Raw genomic sequence first — 14,612 nt, 5'->3', positions numbered from 1 at the left:
TTGCAGATTGGAAAGGAAGAAAAGCGTGTATCGGCAGCTGAGGAGAGGTCACGAATGGCAGAAATTCGTTAAGGTCGTTGCAGAAGTGAAAGCTGCGTTAAGGCGAATTGTGCAGGAAGGTGGGTTAAACTGCTCAGGGCTCTGTGCTCATGCATGTGGAAAAGGAACACAAGTAAAAGCAGAGACCTTGTAAGGTAATATAGGATTTATTTTTACAAAGACCAGCCTAGAAGGGATACATGACAAAGAATTTCCCAGTTCAAAGACCCTCTTGGGGGTGGTTTGTGCTGCTTGGCCCACTCTGGGCTGTGGCTCAGCTCCCTTCCCACCGCACTCGGTGCTGCTGCCTTCGTGGATCTCGATGGGGGAACAGTTTCTGGAGGATGAGCAGGAGCTTCTCTGAAGGGCCTCTTGGTCACAAAAAACCAGTTGCAAGAGTTCGTTACAAAAAAAGGACATTTTCATGTTGTGTGTTACAGGCTTCGTGCATCCTGTCTTGGATTGCCAGGGTGCATCAGCACGGGGCCCCTCCGGTGGCAAGGAAAAGGGCACTCATGTAGCCAGATTAACACCCAAATCCCTCATGCCTGGCCCAAGGTGTCCCGGCACACTTGCCGCCCCACGGGCTACGTTCTTTTGATGTTTTCCAACTTATAGTTTTTCCTGATGAGGGAGTCGAGGAATTCGGGGGCGATGTCCCGCAGGAGGAGCGTGCTGGCCACCGCCCCGGCCGGGTAGTGCAGCTCGCGGCGGCGCAGCGCCCCGCTCTTGATGATCTCCAGGGCACACTCCTCCTTGGGCGCCGGCGTGCCGTGGATGGCGTGGGACACGCTGCGCACCGCGCTCTCTGCAGGGAAAAGGAGCAGCGGTGGATGGAGGGGCTGCCACAGGCACCACCAGCTCAGGCGGGGTGTCTGCAGCTTCCTCTAACAAACCCGCAAACTCTGGGGGTCAGGCCTACTTAGAAAGCATAGAATATTTTAAATGAATTAAAAAAACCCAATTATAGCAGTGTTCTTCCCATCTTTTCCATCCCTTGCGTGACTATAGGATGGAATCCTCACCTCCTCTGGGTTTGCCGCAAGAAGAGCGGAGTCAAAGATCTGGGACCAAACTTTTTGAAGAGTTTTTGAAAACTCTTTAAAAGAAGAGTTGGGGTCCCGTTTCCACAATTGCACAGGCTGAAGGTCCAGCAGCCTGGGGTGGGTGGTGGGCTTGGCTTGGCTCTGGGAATGCACCGAGTCATGGGGCCCTGGTGATGCTGAGCTTACCTGTGTTGATGTAGCCCAGGATGCAGAGCGTGATGGAGACATTGACCTTGTCTATGATGAATTCATGTCGCAAGGAACTGAAAAACCCATCTAAGGCGAACTTAGTTGCAGCATAGGGAGCAATAAATGGAGAGCCAGCTTTACCTGGAGCAGAGACACAATGGCAGGGTTGGCGTGCTGGGCAGACACCAGGCTGCATCCATCCCCTTGCAATTTAGGGTGATGGATTAAGCTGTCATTAATGCTTGAGAGAAATAAACAAATGCAGGAATGTTTAAAATGTAACATATGGCATACAACGGCATGAAGTACCTTCAGTTGTGGGTGATACTGTTCTTGTATTCCTGCATATACAGCCGTGAATAGCAAATGCATGTGTAATATGTGGCCATGCACATAAAATAATCTGCAGGAGTGTACAATGGACTGCAACACATGGAGGTGATTAGTCATTGCAAATAGACTAGCAGGACAGGGCACAGAATATAAATCCTCCAGAGGGCTTGAATTGCGCATCCAGGATATATATTATGTGCTGATCCCAGCTCTCTGCCTTATGGTCCTTATTATGCTTTTTGGAGAAGAGCTGCAGCAGGGATCCTTAGCAGGCAGAGCAAGGCACATGGGCAGGGACAGCAGGGTTCCTTGCATGCTCACCTGCGATGGATGAAACTACAACGATGCTGCCCTCGCTCTCCTTCAGCATGGGCAGGGCAGACACTGTCATTGCCACGTAGCTCAGAAAGTTGGTCTCTAGGAGCTTTCGGACGTGCCCAACGTCCCCGTTGAAGTAGGTGAAGTAGGATTGACCGATGTGATTGAGGATGAGCATATCAAGACCCCCTGGAAGCAGAGCATGTCTGCTATCAGCAACCAGCATCTCAAAACAAAGCAGTGGCTGGGAGGGCCCCAAATGTATGTATTGGGGAGGGAGGAAGGGCTGCTCCCTACCACCTACCCCAGGTGTTCTCAGCCTCCTTCACCAGCACCTCGGGGAACGTGGTGTCCTCCATGGAGCCGCTCACGTAGCGGGCGGACGCGGCGCCCAGCTCGAGGCACCGCTCCACGACCTGTGACAGTGAGAGGGGTGTTGGCAACGGACCCCCCTCTGTGGACCCTCCATCCCACAAAGGCTGTTGCTGTCTTGGGCCCGATGGACAGCGTGTGTCCCTGTGCTGCTGGAAACCCTAATCCCTTCATGGGAGGACACACTTTGCTCTGGCTGCGGAGTTAAACAACGGCACATTTGAGCCAGATATTTAGTATTTATAAATAGGGATATGATTGCTTAATTTTGATTTTGTTGTATAAAGGATCCAAAAACAATTCAGACTTTGAGAAAGGGCGAGGGTTGATCAGACCCAGTGTTCTCCTAGGTGGTGGAGATCAGAATTCACAGCTGAAGACTGAGGGGAAAGAAATGGTGTGCTCTCAGCACTGAAAATACAGCTTGTAGCAGTGGGGGTGCATGTGCTAGAATGGGGTTGTGCTGGGGTGGATCCATAGGGTATCTGGCATGCCCACTGAGGTGAATGTATCCATTCTGCCCATATGTGGGGTTCTGGATTGCAAACGTGCTTTGCCAGCCCAGCATCCTCGGCTTGCCCTTTACTTTCTGCAGCTTGGCTTCTGTCCGTGCCGTCAGCAGCAGGTGGGTCTCCATGCGGGCCAGGTGATATGCCATCTGCTCCCCAATGCCGCTGCTGGCACCTGTCACGATCACCCGTTTCCCCCGGAGCATCTCTGGAGAGGAGGGGACAGAGCTCAGAGCTGGCACAGCCCGCATGGTCCCCTCGTGCATGGGCACCGTGGCTCCCGTTTGCTCCGGTGCAGCGTGCACCGTTCATGCAAACCCTGACTGGAGTCTGGCTGTTAACCCCAGTTCAATGAGGAGCACATGCGAGGCTTGAGCCTGGTCTAGCAGCAGCATTTGGAAACAGTGAGGGTTGACTAATAAAAGGATTAAATGTTTAAAGTGGAAAACTGCATGTTTCCTAAATAATTTACTGAGATCGGATGCTTGCTGTGCATCCCAGCAGACCCAGTATAATCCCATGAGTTTCCCTTGGTGGCACAGGGTGCTCTGGCCCCTTGTACTGGGGGCTGCCTGTGCTCTCCCTCAGCCCTCCCATATTTTGAGGCCTTGGCCCTCCCATATTTTGGTTTTCAGCTGCACTTTGAAAGGCCCTTCAAACGGCCCGTGCTCTTCCCCGTGGGCACACACTGCTGCTCCGGCAGCAGCCGCCTGGTCGTGGTTTTAAAGTGTGTTCTTTCCAATGACTTACCTTCATTGAAATTCTCGGGTGCTGAATAAAAATAAAATGCCAGCACCAGTCCCAGCAAGGGGATGAAAATCTTGAAGAACAGACCCATCCCTCTGCAAAAGTACGGGCGGGAGCGAGACAAATTCCGTGGCTCTGATGTCGCAGAGGTGGATGCGTCAGTAGGTTGCAAACAGGGCAGGGAGTTATAGCAGTTTTGAACCGGTTCTTATCTTGCACAAGGTTGCTGGTATCTGTTTGACCTTTTCTTTGTATTTCCTGTGATTTAGCAAACATTAACTGAACAGAGGGCGTCGCTTTGGACTTTAGGCTGTACCTTTGTCCTGCCAGGAGTTTCAGGTGTGTTTTTTGAGAGTGTTGAAAGGAACGAACTGAAAAGCTTCCAGCTCCATAGAGCGGTGAGCGTGTTGTTTGGGGGCTGCCTTTGGGAACGGGACACCCGTGTCCCCTTGGTGCAGACCTTCATGGGACAGGCATCCTCCTCTCTCCTCCGCTCCACATCTAAAACAGAGACAACGCTTCCCTTCCTTGCTGGTGGATTTGTTGGTCAGCAATATTACTGTGGTACAGGTTCATATTAATATTTAGAGAGAGCAGCACTGGCAAAGTTTAGACCATTATCAGTGCTTCTGGCTTATCCTACATGGTATCACTGTTGGTGTGATACTGAGAGTTTGTTTGGTGGCTCTTACACCTAAAAAATTGCGCTGTTGAGGAATCCACTGATGGCAAAAGGCAGTAAAAGAGCAAGGCGGGCGAATGGTAATAAAAGATCTTCAGCATTCACAAGCATTGCGTGTTGCGCTGCTCAGCATCTGCCTGGGCATATGGCAGACGGGTTTGCAAATAATTTTCTGAAAGAGCAAGTTTAAAGGGCAAAGCCCACTGCGTGTGCACCGGTTTGTGTAGGCGATCTTAGGAGGAGGAGAACAGAAATGCCGCTTGGTGATTTCCTTTAGAAAGTGAAGAGCAAACAGATCCTGAGTGCTTCAGTGGGAAAGGTTTGGGGAGGTTTTGCATTTCTTCATCTTGCGACAGATAGTAGTTGGTGCTGGAATGGCCAGAACCATATTAGATGTAAGTACATCAACTTGGGCACCGCTGCAGGCTCATGCTTTGGTTTTGCTTTTGTGTGTCACTGCTGAGGTCCAAGCTCTCTGCTTAGGGTGGCAATTCAGCAGCTCCATGTGTCTAGAAAGCATCTTCCAGTTACAATATTTGTGTAAGAAAATGCCAAGTTTGGGAAGTTTTGCTTGGGGTGAAAACCTGCGCTTCATTTGGCTACTAAGCAAACAAAAAAATATGCTAAAAAGTTGCTCTGAAAATGAAATAATGAAGGGGACCAGGGGAGGTTTAGATTGGATGCTGGGGAAAAAACTCTTCATTGAAGGAGCTGTCGGGCATTGGCACAGTGTTGGAGACACCATACCTGGAAAGGTTTAAGACATGTAAATATGGTGCTTAGGGACATGTTTTAGTGGTGGATTTGGCAGTGCCAGGTTAATGGTTGGACTTGATGGTCTTAAAGGTGTTTTCCAACCTGACCGATTCCATCACTCTAAAGATCATTGCGGGGATTCAACCTTCCTGTGGAAGGCAAGTCAGTGGAGTTGTGCCCGTTTACAGCGGCATTTAGTAATGGAGAAAGAGTGGATGAGAATCCCCACAAAACACACGGAAGTGTCAGGTTAGTAAATTTTATTTAATAATTAGTTGAATTACTGTTCCCTCCTCTGGGGAAGGGAATGGGTCCAACCAGACGGGACACGGCGGGTTCCCCGCAGCACCGCGCTGTGTGCCCGTCCCGTCAGAGGCGATAACCATCTACTGAAAAACAATTAACTTGTCAAAGCACAAGCGGAGATTTATTTCGAACGGGAGGAGCGGCGGGGCTGCGACGCCGCGTTTGCACCGCCAGGGGGCGCTGTTGCACCGGCGAAACCCTCCCGAGCCGGCACCCGCCGTTCGTTCCAAACCCTTCAAGCGCTCGGGGGATGCTGAGGGGACGTCCCCTTCATGGCGTCCAGGCGGTAGCGGCTCCGCACCAGGTAGTCCAGCAGCTCGGCCGCCCAGTCCCGCAGCAGCAGCGGCAGCCGCGTCCCGCCGTACCGGTAATAGAGTTCGCGCCGTCTCAGCGCCGCCCCCTGCAGGATCTCCAGCGCGCACTCCTCCCGCGGCGCCGGCGCCACCAGCAGCACGTCTGCGGCTGCGCGGACCGCGCTGTCTGCGCGGGCGGGAGCGGTCAGGGGGCGAGGAGCGAAGGGAAAGAGGATTTAGGAGCAAAGGGGGGGGGATGAAGAGCAACGGGAGAAGATTGGGAGCAAAGCAGGAGGCCGAGGAGCAAAGGGAGAGGGTCGGGGGCACCGTCTTGATAGGTGGTGGGGAGGCAGGGAGAGCGGGGCTTGCAAGACGTTTGTTAAAATCGGGTACACGCGGAATTCCTCATCGTTGCGCAGTGCGTGCAGGGCTCTGCGAGCCACCCTAATGGTTCACTTGCATCCGTGTTGCTTGGTAGAAATGATTCTATAGGATGCAAGGAAATGGCCTCAAGTTGCGCCGGGGAGGTTGAGGTTGGATCTGGGGAACAATTTCTTCCCCAAAGGGCTGTGGAGCATTGGAACAGGCTGCCCAGGGCAGTGCTGGAGTCACCATCCCTGGAGGGGTTAAACAGACCCAGAGATGAGGTTCTCAGGGACATGGGGGAGTGGTTGGCGTTGATCTTGAGGGTCTCTTCCAGAAAAAAATGACTTTATGATCTCGTTGCACCAACAGATGGGATTAATGGGAGACAGGTGGCTGGCACAACCATTTGTACTAACTGAACATTAGCTAGGCTATGCCAGCCTATGTGCACTAGCTAGTTCTACATAGCCAGGGTAAAGAAGTTAGTTTTGGAACTATTTTTTTGGTTGCAGAGAGGTGGGGTTCCCCAGTGTGTTTTGTATGCACTGGTGCTACAGCAGGGCTGCAAGAAAAGCAGCAGCAGAGGTGAAAGGGGAGAGCTGAGGGCAGAGGGACTTGCAGGGCAGGATAAGAAGCTGAGAAGGTGACGCTCGGGTCCTGATCAGCCAGGTTAAACAGCACTGATCTTACCAGTATCGATGAAGCCGAGGATGCAGAGCGTGATGGAAACGTTAATGTTCTGAATGGTGAATTCCTGCCTCAGGGAGCTGAAAAATCCATCCAAGGCAAACTTAGTTGCAGAGTAGGGAACCGTAAAGGGAAACCCGACTTTACCTGGACACAGAGGGAAGTTCTGTTATAGCACGGAAAGCTGCTCTGCCCAAACCTCTGGTTTGCTCTTCATCAGATAAAGTGTTTTACCCAAAGGGAGTTTAGTGAAATGTCATCCTGGCACCTGAACAGCAGCATTACAAATACTCCTGTCAGCTTGCAGCTTCCTTAAGGTCTTAAGGCCAACACCATGGCTCATGTCTCTGCAACCCGCAGGAACTACAGAACCCTCAGGGGGGAGAGATGAAGCAAAGTTTAGACTCTTGTTTCTGGATACTGAGCTAATCTGCTCACCAGAAGACTAACCCACATACCAGTTGTCACTGGGGACATCTGTTAGTAATTTAGTTTCCTGACTTAACAAAAGTTTATTAGAACAGAGTCATGTTTTTGTGAATAGAGTCAGTCAACAACTCTGCAAATATTATCAGGAACTTGACCTACGAAACCAAGATGAATGGTCAGAGAACCAATGCGGTGAGAAATTATTGCGTTTCCATTTTTCTCCATAAAAACCGGAGGTGTACGAGCTCTGCTGCTCTAACGAGCCTGACACCAGGGTGTGGGATTTAATTACAGGGCTGGTCAAAAAGCAAGCTGGGGCGATTGCATTGCATCAGAGAGCAAATTCTACTGAGAAAATGCGAAAACTGGGTTTGGGTTGGGGTTTTTTGAGTGCATTAAGCAGTTCTGGTTCCTTTAGGATGTCTCTACATGCTGCTTGCTTCTGAAAATCAACCCACGGTGTCTTCTGGCTGAATCCCACGTCCCCTCCCTTGCTCCCCACTCACCCGCCATGGACGAAACCACAACGATGCTCCCTCCGCTCTCCTTGAGCATGGGCAGGGCGGACGTGGCCATGGCCACGTAGCTCAGGAAGTTGATCTCCAGGAGCTTTCGGACGTGCCCGACGTCCCCGTTGAAATAACCAAAGTACGATGCGCCAACATGGTTAAGAATCAGCATGTCCAGGCCTCCTGCAAGCGGAGGAGCAAGGCGTTAGTGCTGGGTGGGCTGCAAACAGCAGAGCAAAACCTTTCCTGGGAGCAGGTTTTTGAATCAGAGCTGTGGCCTGTTATCTCTGGAGTGAGCATATAGTCCGGATGGTGACTGCAGTAAAATGTTTGTGATTTTTAAAAATTATTATTAAATTTATTTTTATTCTGGTTCAAAACAAATACTGTGGGACAGGGGAGTTGTCTGTGGGTCCAGGGTGCTCTGCACCCAGCCGAAAATTCCACATTTCTGCAGCTTTGACCTGTGACCGCAATAGCAAAGCTGCTGGGGGCCTGCGGGTGGTTTCAGACCACAGGAGCTGAGGGTGATGAAATCCAGGATTATGACACTGGGACAGGATGTCATGAGGGCACAGAGCTGAAACCGAGAGCGCAGATCAGTCTGAGCTGGAGCGATGAGGATGGCCGGAGGAGCGGGACTGCGAAGGGCAGAAATAGGGAGGGGAAATATCTCCCGTCTCGCCCTATCTCCATCTCTCTTGCTTTTAATTTTTATAGTGCGCATGTGGCAAAAAGCAGCATGGCCAGGGAGGGATCAGAGAATCATTTTAGTTGGAAAAGACCCTCATGATCAGAGTCCAACCATTAACCCAACGCTGGCGCTAACCCATGTCCCGAGATGCAGCGTCCCGCTGTGTTTTTTGGCGAGCGGGCTGTGAACGTACCCAGCGCGGTCCCTGCCTCCTGCACCACGTGCTCGGCGAAGGCCGTGTCCTCCATGGAGCCGCTGACGTAGCGGGCAGAGGCTGCCCCCAGCTCCAGGCACCGCTCCACCACCTGCCGCACCAACACTGGTGTCAGAAACACCCTGCCCCGGCCATCCCGCTGCGCGAGTGAAACAGAGGGTGTCCGTGTTCCCTGGGATGCGTCCCCACCTTAAAACTGTGCTTTAGGAGTTTCAGGGGTATGTTTAGAGCCTTTTAAGCTTCAAAGGGAGCCTGAAAAAATATGCGTTACCCAAGGCAGTCTGGCTCTTTATCGGTGTGGAGTTGCTTGTGTATAGGGTGAGCAGGAGCTGTATATCACTGCCCTGGAATGAGGGTGTGTGTGCTGAGGGAGCCTGTGTGTTTGGGGATATGTGTACATAACTAAGTTAGTTCAAATATTGTAATATGTGCTATGCAGAGTGTATGTATCTGAAGGAGAGGGATTTCTGTGCATGCATGAGCCCCGGACAGCACAATTATGCATCCCCATAAATGTAACTGTGCCCATGGAGTATTTGCACCGTGGCAACTACACGTGCACACATACGTGTAATGTACCTGCAGCGTGAGATTGGCCTCTGTGTGTTTGCGTGTGTAGCATTGTGGACATGCGTGTGTGAGTGCTCAGCTTGCCATTTACTTTCTGGAGCTTGGCCTCTGTCCGTGCTGTGATGAAGACGTGGGATCCCATCCGCGCCAGGTGATACGCCATCTGCTCTCCGATGCCAGTGCTCGCTCCGGTGACAATCACCCGCTTTCCTTTCAGCATCTCTGGGCGGGGGGAAAAAAAGGTACAAGGGTTTAATTTATCCAAACCCTCTTTAAAAATAAAATCCCTGAGAGTAAGTAGTTAACTGGAAGCCAAGTGAGGCTGCAAGTGCGGAGCGTCCGGCACCGGGACGGCTCTTGATCTGCTGGGAAAAGCTGCGGAGGAGCAGCTGCAGCTCCTCACCGACCGCAGTGACACGGGGACAACGCTCCACTCTTTCAGCAGTTTGTTTTTTCCAGAAGTCAGGACGCAGCTCATAAACACCCCCACTTATTTTGTAATTAAAATCACCCACTAAGTGCACGCTTCAAAAGTTAAAAGCCAACATTTCAAAGCCATGCTTATAAATTCTTTCGCTGCACACAGGAAAATGGAGCGTTCAGAGCCCTCTCAGTCTTGGACCCTCTGCCTCACCTGTTTCCTTAAAGTATTTCTGCATGTTACTTGCTCGCTTCATTTCAAACCTTTGTTAAAGCAACTTTCCAGTATCAGGCATCACGCAAAGGCTCAGACATGGTTTGGTCCAAGCTCGGTGCAGTTTCTATGCAAAACACTCAAATGTGGCTTTTAATATTTTTTCCTTAAAGACATATTCACTTTTAATACTTACCCGGTTTGAAATTCTCCCTCGCAGAATAAAACCAGAAGGCCAAAACCAATCCCAAAAAGGGAAAGAGAATCTTTTGCAACCGACCCATCCCACTGTGGAGTCAGGAAATAAAGCATGAAAGAGAAGGGAAGGAAAAAAAAACCCTCTGCAGAGCTGCTCCAGAGAGAAACAGCAATGCAAATCCTTTAAAACCTGTTAGCGAAGGAGCCGCGACTTCCAAAGCACTGGAAAAACCACGGGTGGATGGATAAGTGAAGCAAACCCGTTGATTTGCTCCGTGCTGAAGCTGGCGAACCTCGGCCTAACCGAGGGTGCTCTTTGGGTTCTGCCCGGCTCTTTTCATATTTCCTGTCCTACGTTAAAATGCAGAATTTTGCACAACACCCTGGAAGAGGTGTGTCTTTTGCCGAGCAGCATCAAGTTTCACTTGGAGAACATCAGAGGCAGCCTCGGTGCAGGTGGTTAAACATCGGCTGCGGTTCCCGCTGGCACCGCATGCGGAGATGCAAAACCCGGCTCTGGTCGCTGCCGAAAAACCAGTGATGGGACAGGGGATGGGGGAGCAACCGGGGGCTGCTGTGCTGTGGGGGGGACACACAGAGGGACACGTAGCAAAGGTTTTATGCTCGCTGCGGCATCTCTGCTCTGTGCCCCGAGGCAGCTGCTTGGCACTGGGAAGCAGGGGAGCAGGGGCCCAGCGCCACGTACCACCCCCAAACAGCTTCAAAAATGCTTTGCTGAGGCAGGGTTTATTTGGTTTTCACCCCTCCACACTCCTGGGAGCAGGTGAGGGAGCAGGGGGTGAGCTGAACCTGTCACAGGGATGCAACCGCCTCAGCTCCAAAGGGCTGTTCAGGCACAAGGAGGTTTGTAATGAAATAACAAATGTTATTTTCTGCAAAGAAATAAAGGGTCCTTGTTGCCATGGCTCCTGCTTTGAGTTGTGCAAAAGCTTTGTTCTTACTTTTCAGCGAACACGGTCCGAGGGAAAACCCCATAACACCTGCTTGTGAACTCAGTGCTATCAATCTTGGGCGATAGGTACGAGCGATGCTCCAGCCTTGGCCTGATGCCGGGATCATCATTGCAGAGCACCGGTACCCGCTGCCGTACGTGGGATGGGGACACCCTGCGGGGACTTTGTGTGTTCCTCGCTCCAACCTCTGCTTTTCCAGCAGGAAAAGCCATTTTTGCTGGGACAGGAGCCTCATCTGCAGCGTGTGGGCTGGTTTCCATGGGCCTTATTGCAGCTTAAAAACAAAGATTATTTAATGTAGCAACATACCTGGTTGGGCACTGGTGCTTTGGCATTGATTGTGCTTCACAGATTTTGGTTTTCTTTCTTTTCTACTACAGTCTCAACTTTCTCTCTGATAAGAAGCACTCAACCCACACTTGCTCAGATAACACCAGTACAGTCACTTTGCCTTTTCCAGCCTCCCTTTGCTTTGAACTTGGGGTCATGATCGTGGGGCAATCATTTCATTCCTCAGCTTGAAAAGAATGAACTAATTAACCTCACCTCAGCCACGATCTCGTTGTGTTGCCAGCAGGGAGGGAGGCTCTTTGCAGATATTGTTTTTACTGCAGTAAAGCAATTAACTGTCAACCTTTGTGCACCGTCTGCAAGCGTATCGTGCTTGGGAAGCACAATTTGGAAGGTATCGTGCTCTTTGCTCCGTGTTGGTGTGGGGACATGCAGGGCCAGTGGCAGCCCCATGGGTACAGAGCCAAACGCTGTTCTTGCTGCGCTGGGGTGGTGTTTAATGAGAATTGTGGGGTGGTTTGGGGTTTTTATGTGAAACTAGCTTATAATAAAGGACTGAAATACTGAATATCTTGGGTATAACTTCAGATTTTCCTTTAGGAAGTGTTTATGTTCCATCTTGGGTGTGGAAATGAAGCGGGGGGTTTGCTGCTGTGGCTCTGGGAGGGCTGGGGGCTGCAGCAGCAGCTTTGCTGTGATGTGGGTTTGCTCTCGCCCACCCTCCCAGGGCATTGCTGCTCCTCACTCCCACTCGTGGCTTTTTCTGGGTTTGTTTTGCTCTCTGCAACTTAAGAACTTGTTTTTAACCTTCTGCTGGGGGCGAGGAGCGAGGGAATGGAGAGGAGACTGCGGAGAAGCGTTTTCTGATCTCCGTTGGTCCTGGCCCCGCTCTGCCGACCCTTTGTGCCTTGGCAGAGGGGACCTGGTCCTGCCCCGGTGGGATAGAACCCCAGGAGCGTGGGGGAGCAGCCTCTTGTTTCTGCAACAACTTCACCCCAATTATCCTGGGCTATCTCCCCCTTCACACGTTGCTTCTGCATCACTGGTCTGTTCGAAGCCGTGTTTTCCAAGGGGCGATGCTTGGCGCTGTGCTGGCCGCTCTGTGCCGGGGAGGTTCTTCGCTTAGCACTGCCTGGTGCTCACTGGAAGGAAATAAAGACATGTAGGAAACTTGTTGTGACAGCAGCCGGGCAGAGCTGCTGTGGAGCGTGTTCCTGGGGCAGGTTTGTACGTGCAACTCAGGCACTCAAAAGCACTTGGCAGGAATTGGGATACCTCTTCCCCCCACCTACTCTTTTAAGTGATATTTGGCTTTTTTCCAACCCATTATCAAATATTAGTTAAATGCAGAGGATTTTCTTCCCCCCGCCACCTTGTCATGTAGGCATTTAAACATTTTTCATACCCAGCTCTCCCAGGATACTTGACTGAGAGCACAGATTGAATTATTTCCTTTAGGGATATCCCCATTACAAAGGGCTGCCCTCAGATATATTTGCGTTGGGATGATGTGCACGTCAACTTGATGCTGTTGGGCGGTGACAGATGTGTGCGTGTGACAGATGTGGCTTCTTGTGCCAATGTCCTGCAAATGGCGTCACTGCCAAAGCTCCACCACTCCCCAAAAATGCACCCTCGGATCCCACGGGAATCTTGAGGTGATTGCAGGACTGGGTTTGGTTTGACATGATGTTTCTACTCACTGCTGGTGTAGAGAAAATACGGTGATCTTTAAGCGGTTTCTAAGTGCTTAATTTATGCCTGCGTGACCAAATCAGGAATCGCTGCCTTGATATTTGATTGGTACTGTGGGTGCTTTGAGTCTTGGCCAAACTATCCCAGTGCCCCTGGTGTTGGATGTCAGGGCCTGATAGACTTATCTGAGCCCCTAATTTTAGCCTGGCAGCTCTTGGAACATCCAGACTCCCAACCGCAAATAGCGAGTGAGGATTCTGAAGACATTTGGCTTGTGCCCTTGGAGCAGTGGGCCCATGAGGGAGGGCTGCTGGGTTTTTGGCCTTCAGCTCTACCTGGTGGAGGCCTGGACAGGAGCTCCAAGCTGAAATAAGATCTTTGAAGAAGTGCTGCAGGATGGGTTCAAATACTCACCAGATCTCATGCCCGCTTCCTGAGGATTTAAGGCACCAAGAAAATACCACATTTATATGTTAAACTAGATTCAGACAAGTCTTAAAGAGAATAACAGGAATGAACCTCATGCAAGCTCAGCAAGGAAACCCACACCTTGGGCAATCCATGGGTTTCCTCAAGAGCTTATCCCTCCAGGCTTGGGTTTAACTGAGCCTTAAATGCTCCATATGCTTCTACGCTCTGGCTTGCCCGAGGTGTCCTTACTAGTACTGCCTGTACATCTTACTCCATTCGTTTGCCCTCTGGTATGTCCTAGTACTTGTAATTAAAAGTTCACTTTGCAATTCCCACATGGGCTTTCGGAACGACCCCGCTGTGCTCCGTTGTTGGTGTGTATGGATGCAGTTTGCTGGTTGCACAGGTTGTATTTGTGGTGTTTGTGTTGCCCAGGGCTTTCTGTAGTTTGTCTGGTGTCAAAATACAGGCGGGATGGGGAAGAGGCTGGTTTGGAGCATTGTGCCTTGGTTTAAAAACAGGGAAGTTCGCTGAAGCTTTGTAATCTACTGCATCTGGTAAGTCTGTTATTCGTCATAGTTCAGTGACGTTAAATGGGTTACTAAGCTTCCACGCACACTGAATTTATCATTGTGTGGTTGAAATAAGACTTGATATAGTCACTGCGGTAAAATCAGCCATTAATATGCATTGAGTTCACCATTCTGCAGAGAGCCGGTCCTGTCTACCATCAATGCAGTCTGCTGTGGGAATGGTAAGGCATAGGTTGACCTCTCAACCTGGCCTCTTGGGGTCATATGCAGGAGGTAAGGACCTCGGAGCCTGCGTTGCGTCAGGAGGCAGGAGATTGTCCTTGGCAGGACACAATTTTACCGAGTTGGCTGCGGAACGGCCGGCGCAGCCCGTGGTTTAGCTGTCTAATCCCGTTAGCTGTCTTAGGAGGAACTATTTTGATTGTTCCACAAACCTCTTTGCTTTAAGCTCCTAAACCCCCGTGACTGGGTGGCTGTGGAGAGGAGGTGTGGGCAGCAGGGATGCGGCCACCAACCTGGTGTGAAGACAAAGCTGAGGTCCAGCCCCAAAACGGGTGGGGATGACCTGGATGGGCTCACCTGGAGCTCCCTGGTCACCCTGGACTTGCAGGCTGGGCTGCTCCAGACCAGCTCTATCTCCTCATTTTTTAAATTGTCCCTTTCGCACAGGGCAGGGCGAGAACGTGGAGAGAAAGGTTCATCTTGGGAACCGTGCGTGATTGAGAAAGTTTGCAGCTGGCTTGCACGAAGACCTGATCCTTAGTTAAGTTTAATCCATTTATCTGAGATTCAGCTCTGCCATGGCAGCGATGCTTCT

General features: G+C 51.0%; 3 protein-coding genes across 4 annotated transcripts in view; 1 reads left to right on the top strand and 2 right to left on the bottom strand.

The window, feature by feature from the left end:
* LAMB3 (laminin subunit beta 3) overlaps nt 1–14,612 on the top strand; it is a 64,259-nt gene that overhangs the window by 13,397 nt on the left and 36,250 nt on the right. The window contains exon 1 of one of the 2 annotated variants that reach the window (XM_065854754.2): nt 4,468–4,630. The exons of the other annotated variant lie outside the window; for it this stretch is intronic. Coding sequence (XP_065710826.2) covers nt 4,610–4,630 — 21 coding nt within the window. The 5' untranslated portion in view covers nt 4,468–4,609. Of the gene's footprint in view, nt 1–4,467; nt 4,631–14,612 lie in introns of those variants that run through there. 2 annotated transcript variants of the gene reach the window in all.
* LOC136110858 (11-beta-hydroxysteroid dehydrogenase 1-like) lies at nt 188–3,782 on the bottom strand. Its single transcript, XM_065854550.2, has 6 exons — nt 3,557–3,782; nt 2,884–3,014; nt 2,230–2,341; nt 1,929–2,114; nt 1,272–1,415; nt 188–847 (listed from the first exon to the last, which is right to left on the bottom strand). The coding sequence occupies exons 1-6, from the start codon at nt 3,642–3,644 to the stop codon at nt 627–629; spliced, it is 882 nt and encodes a 293-aa protein (XP_065710622.1). The 5' UTR covers nt 3,645–3,782; the 3' UTR covers nt 188–626.
* LOC136110864 (11-beta-hydroxysteroid dehydrogenase 1-like) lies at nt 5,397–10,277 on the bottom strand. The gene is made up of 7 exons (XM_065854555.2): nt 10,082–10,277; nt 9,890–9,981; nt 9,151–9,281; nt 8,469–8,580; nt 7,579–7,764; nt 6,647–6,790; nt 5,397–5,777 (listed from the first exon to the last, which is right to left on the bottom strand). Exons 2-7 carry the CDS (start codon nt 9,975–9,977, stop codon nt 5,533–5,535), a joined length of 906 nt encoding a protein of 301 aa, XP_065710627.1. The 5' UTR covers nt 9,978–9,981; nt 10,082–10,277; the 3' UTR covers nt 5,397–5,532.

This window comes from Patagioenas fasciata, chromosome 21 (assembly GCF_037038585.1).
Source record: "Patagioenas fasciata isolate bPatFas1 chromosome 21, bPatFas1.hap1, whole genome shotgun sequence".
Taxonomy (NCBI): Eukaryota; Metazoa; Chordata; class Aves; order Columbiformes; family Columbidae; genus Patagioenas; species Patagioenas fasciata.
Note: the sequence above shows the minus strand (reverse complement) of the source record. Positions and strands in the feature narration are given on the sequence as shown.

What these genes read in the sequence shown, in the direction of transcription:
- LOC136110858 (XM_065854550.2), bottom strand. Translation starts at nt 3,644, where the DNA reads ATGGGTCTGTTCTTCAAGATTTTCATCCCCTTGCTGGGACTGGTGCTG. An exon ending in ACCCGAGAATTTCAATGAAG is followed by an intron (nt 3,015 to 3,556) that starts GTAAGTCATTGG and finishes CCTCCTCTCCAG; the next exon opens with AGATGCTCCGGGGGAAACGG. An exon ending in CAGAAGCCAAGCTGCAGAAA is followed by an intron (nt 2,342 to 2,883) that starts GTAAAGGGCAAG and finishes TCACTGTCACAG; the next exon opens with GTCGTGGAGCGGTGCCTCGA.
- LOC136110864 (XM_065854555.2), bottom strand. Translation starts at nt 9,977, where the DNA reads ATGGGTCGGTTGCAAAAGATTCTCTTTCCCTTTTTGGGATTGGTTTTG. An exon ending in GGAGGCAGGGACCGCGCTGG is followed by an intron (nt 7,765 to 8,468) that starts GTACGTTCACAG and finishes CTCCGCTTGCAG; the next exon opens with GAGGCCTGGACATGCTGATT. An exon ending in TGTGGTTTCGTCCATGGCGG is followed by an intron (nt 6,791 to 7,578) that starts GTGAGTGGGGAG and finishes CTCTGTGTCCAG; the next exon opens with GTAAAGTCGGGTTTCCCTTT.